General features: G+C 41.0%; 1 protein-coding gene across 2 annotated transcripts; it reads left to right on the plus strand.

The window, feature by feature from the left end:
• Positions 1-815: 815 nt before the first annotated feature.
• LOC148097962 (leukocyte elastase inhibitor-like) lies at positions 816-4,870 on the plus strand. Of its 2 annotated transcripts, none has more exons than XM_087831210.1 (7): positions 816-871; positions 1,932-2,115; positions 2,703-2,840; positions 2,924-3,041; positions 3,143-3,285; positions 3,417-3,575; positions 4,418-4,870. In XM_087831210.1, the coding sequence occupies exons 1-7, from the start codon at positions 816-818 to the stop codon at positions 4,826-4,828; spliced, it is 1,209 nt and encodes a 402-aa protein (XP_087687336.1). In that variant the 3' UTR covers positions 4,829-4,870. The 2 variants fall into 2 exon arrangements, with proteins under 2 accessions (XP_087687336.1, XP_087687337.1); XM_087831211.1 differs by lacking the exon at positions 816-871 and adding an exon at positions 1,413-1,479.
• Positions 4,871-5,093: the final 223 nt, after the last annotated feature.

A 5,093-nucleotide genomic window follows, 5' to 3' on the forward strand; every position in this document is an offset into this window, starting at 1 on the left:
AAATGAAAAGCCAGTGCACTGCAATGTCCTTAAACCTGCATTCTTTTTAATGGGCAGCAATTAGCATTACTTATGGTGCAAAAAGTTTCACTTCTACAGAATACTGTGAGGCCAAAAAGATTACGGTTCCACAGAGAGGCCGGGCCCTCTCACAAGCTCTCTATCGCCATCTGCTGACACTCTAAAACCTCCATCACTCCTACACTGTATGCAGCTGTGTGCGCCGCTGTTCTTTCATGGAAAGGAGAATTTTTGGCTGTTTTACAGTTATTGAATGATTTTAGTTATTTTTAATATATGACACTTTCATCTGTTAACAGTTAAAGTTGAAAGTTTTAAGAATAACCATCACTTCAATATGCTTCCAATCAGCAATGAAGAAAAAAAAATTTTTTAGTGTTGTTCTTTGTTTGTGTTTGTTTTTTTTGTTTTTAGATTTAACATATTCATTGCTCGAAAAACAAACTCACCCTGAAGATCAAGAATGCCCATCATGAAGAAGAAGAAAGCTGGATACCAGAATCAGGAAAGCCTTGAAGGATGTTAGTCGGCTAACAGAGGTACAGGAGGGCATCATGAGATACAGGTCCTGGATGATGTAACAGACGAAGAAAAAATACCACCAGTTAGCAATGAGGAAACATTTCCGGCCAGAACACAGGAGTATTTTATAGAGGAATGTACGTACGTGCATATGTTGTACGAGCCATATGTGAGTTTTTCCTTTTTGGGGTTAAGAGGGTTGGTTTAAAATGCACACACTGCATTGGTGCAAGGTCGTGGGGCGTGACTCATGGGTGTGTATTGGGCAATAAATGTTGTTGCACTCACCTGTTCAGCGCACCTGCTGTTTGATGAGGAGAGAGGTAAGGTGAGCATGGGGTAAAACTTTCTGTTGACCGCAACTGAATGCGCAGTGTGTCTGATTCTGCGGGTGGATATCGCAATTTGGCATAATAATTGGTGTAAAACTTTGAGAGTGCCAGTCATCTTTCTTTGTGAAGTCTGTGCATTTGTTTTATATTGGATCCCATGTACTGATGTGTGTTTTGAATAGTATAATGGTTGAATAAAGAGAACAGTAGCTCAGAAGTGCATTTCCTGCGTTATTGTTGCGTGTCGTCAGTATCCCCATGTTTAACCTTCCGCGGCCGTTGGTTTGGAGGAGCCGTAATATATGTGGTTAATAATCAGATCGGAGAGGAGACACTGTGTTCTGTGAGTTCAACTTGCAGTCAGAGATTACAGCCAGACTATAAAATGTGCTTTTTAGAACAGGCTCCATGTCTCGTAGGAACTAAATGAATAACCAATGAGCTGCACTAGAGGAGCTTCATTCTCTGAAACATTCCCGTCAGCCGTTCCCGTCAGAGTCGATCGATCTGAGTTCCGGTTTACACACGAGATCTAGTCATGCTGTTCTCTGTAAAATAAGCCATCACCAGAAGAGGATTCCACTGCCACTGGAAACAGAAAAAAGTGGGGACGACTTTTCTTACAGAATTCTGAGATTAAAGTCCCCACTTTTTTTCTTCTTGTTTTTGCCCTGATCGTCTTCCGTAGGACTGCATTTCTTTATTCCACAAACCTTATTTACACGCTTTCCTCATTCCTGTGCTCATCCTCGTTTTCTGTCTACGAGTTTCACTTATTGTTCTCTTCTCATCTTGCTTTGAGTTTCTCGCACTCAGTGAGTAAAGCGTGCTTAAGTCACAGAAATCAGCTTTGTGAAAACAGCTCAGGTTGTTAAAATAAATGCACAGCTGGCAGATGATTGGGGTCATTTTCTATATTCTCCCAGCAGTGCTGGTGTTACTTCCTGAAGTGTGTTGTGTTTTGTTTTTCCCCATCATTGCGTTAATATAAAGTCTCCTGTTGTGTTTCCGGTATGTAATGTTGTTGCAGTTTAAACGGTTGTTTGCATGTTACAGAAAAACACCATCAGCCATGTCCGCCGTCAGCAGCTCAAACACAGCCTTTGCCTTGGAGCTGTTCCGCACTCTGAGCCAGGCAAACCCTGCTGGAAACATCTTTGTCTCTCCTCTGAGCATCAGCTCAGCCCTGGCCATGGTCTACCTGGGAGCCAAAGGAGACACTGCAGCTCAGATTGCTCAGGTCAGCTCACTGTCACTTGTTACCTGCACCAGACCATCAGTTAATCAGCCAGCATGCCTGTGCAACTTCAAGCCCTCATTGCATTTTAAAAGCAGTCCGTTTGACCTGTTTCCACTAAATGTCTTGTCAGATATGGCTGGCTGTTCTTGTTCCCTTTTCTTCTTTTTTTTTGTGTGTGTGTGTGTGTGTGTGTGTGTGTGTGTGTGAGATTTATTTCTTGGAAAGAATTCACACCTTCTTGTGACACCAGTGCTGTCTTATAAACTTTCTTTTCAGTAGGTTTATGAATGGACAGAATTCAACATTTGGGGTTTTGTTAAACGTGTTTGAAAAGCTTTGTTTATGTGCCCAAAACGCTGATGTTCCCAGTCTGACGTCAGCAATTTGAGTTTATAAATGGCATCAGAGTCCATAAAACCTACAAACAGTGTAGTGAGTGAGAGCATGATGTTCAGTGAGACTGACAGTATGTTAAAGGTTATGCTGAAAGAATAAAGTTGTCCAGTTTCTACCTTTGGACCATAAATTGTTACATTAGGGTCGCTCAGTGTCACATCCTTTCAGTCTTTGTCTTCAATGCCACACAGGCCCTCTCATTCAGCTCAGGTGAAGGCGTCCATGCACACTTCCAGAAACTCAACGCTGACATCAACTCACCGTCTGCATCCTACATCCTGAAACTAGCCAACCGTCTTTATGGAGAAAACACTGCCCACTTCCTCCCAGTGAGTGTCCACATCAATGATTCTCTTCATAAAGTTCTTCATTACAAAGACTGGATTAATAAACAGATGTCTGCTCTCTGCAGGACTTCATTGAAGACACACATAAGAACTACCAGGCAGACCTGAAGACTGTGGACTTCATCGGAGCTCCAGAGGCGTGCAGAGCAGAGATCAACAGCTGGGTTGAGCAGCAGACAGAAAGTGAGAATGTGCATCTTCCACAGCCTGAACAGCAGGGAATCATTTTAGCATCCTCTGTGGATTATAATGAAATATTGTTGTGTTTCTGTATTTCCGGTCAGATAAGATAAAAGACCTTCTGAAGCCAGGAACAGTGAACAAAGATACCAGACTGGCTCTGGTCAATGCTGTCTACTTCAAGGGCAACTGGAGGAACAGATTTGATGAGGCAAACACCAAAGAGATGCCCTTTGAAATCAGACAGGTAGAAATTTAACTGAAGGATACAAAATCTGAATCAAAAGTCTGAATACAGGAAACTAAAATGTTTAAGGTAAACACCATCAGAAGCTTTATGATAACGTGATCTGGTTTCCTGGATTTCCTGTGTGTCAGAATGAGACCGTACCAGTCCAGATGATGTACCAGAAGAATAAACTTCCCTACAACTACATTGCTGACCATGATTTGCAGATCCTGGAGCTGCCCTATGTGGGTGAGGAGCTCAGCATGTTCATTCTGCTGCCTAAAGAGTCCTCAGACCCTCTGCTGAAGGTACACAGCCTAGAAACAAGTTCCTGTAAGGAAAAGCCACGAAAACCTCTTCTTGTAGCATCCCTGATTGAATGATGGTCTCTTATACTGACGCTTCACAGAATTTTTATCAGAGGTGTGGTTCACTGAAACATTTGGTGAAGACACTGTCAAAAACCCAACATATTAATACCATAAAATTAAAATATTAAGGAAACACTCATTTCTCCTGCACACTAACTATAACATGAACTTCAAATTTACACTTTATATCATGAATCTTATGCATATTTTTCACCTCTCAATCCTACATAATCAAAGGGTGTTAAGTCCTTTCACTGGAAAGTAAAATTCTCTTATGACATTGCTTCAGTTCAACTGCTTTGCTCTTACTTTACTAGCTTACAAAAACGCTGAACAACATCTTGATTGCACATAACTTATTACATTAAAGGTAACATTAATAAAACTCGTGCCACTGTCAGTCGGGTATTAATTAATACAGACAAAATACATGACCCATCTTCGTAAGGCCATATTGTAAAACCCATGTTATTAACAAACCTTCATCTTGTGTTTTGCGTTAGTTTCCTGTTTCAAAATAAAACCAAAGTAGTTCCAAAACAATTCAATTCAATAAAACTTTATTGATCCTGAAGGTTGACCCCGAAGGAAATTGGCCTATATAAATATACATGTCAATATTACCAAATTATGTCTGGCCAAATAAGGTCATTTACACAAAAGCTTCACTTCAGTTTACTTAAATTTGATCATTTAACAGACTGCTTCTGATTTCCTGTATAAAATGAATTTAAATATGAGCAAAAGAAATATGACAAAATGTATTAACTGTGTTCCAGCTGGAGAAGGAGCTAACACAGGAGAGGCTGAATGAATGGACCGACAGGAAAAACATGGAAGTTCATTCAGAAGTTCTTGTTCACTTGCCAAAGTTCAAGCTGGAGGAAGACTACGAGCTGAATGATCCTCTGGCTAAACTGGGTATGAAGGACGTGTTCTGTGCCGGAAGGGCTGACCTGTCTGGCATGAATGGTGAAGCTGGGCTCTTCCTGTCTACGGTGGCCCACAAGGCCTTTGTCGAGGTGAACGAGGAGGGCACAGAGGCTGCTGCAGCCACAGGTGCTGTGATCAACCTGGAGAGTTTTATAGCGGACACACACTTCACAGCAGATCACCCCTTCCTCTTCTTCATCAGATATAATGAGACCAAGTCCATCCTGTTCTTTGGCAGATTCTCATTTCCTGAGTAGACAGAAGCAGCAGAGGAAGATGATGTTGCAATTTAAATTAAAATAAAATAAAAAAAATCTCTGAAATAAAGTAAATGGAGTGTTGTGATGTTTTGCTAATTATAAAACTTTATTTTTCATTTAAAAAATGGGGGTCGGGTGTTGGGGTTTTGTTTAGTTTGTTTGTTTTAAATAGATGGTATTTGTACAAGCACGAGCTCTAGCAGCTTTGTAGAACATGGATACTGTGCAGCTATTATGAGTAGCCAGATTCCAAGACCAGACA

Source organism: Neolamprologus brichardi, chromosome 17, assembly GCF_056152115.1.
Source record: "Neolamprologus brichardi isolate AB-2024 chromosome 17, ASM5615211v1, whole genome shotgun sequence".
Lineage (NCBI taxonomy): Eukaryota > Metazoa > Chordata > Actinopteri > Cichliformes > Cichlidae > Neolamprologus > Neolamprologus brichardi.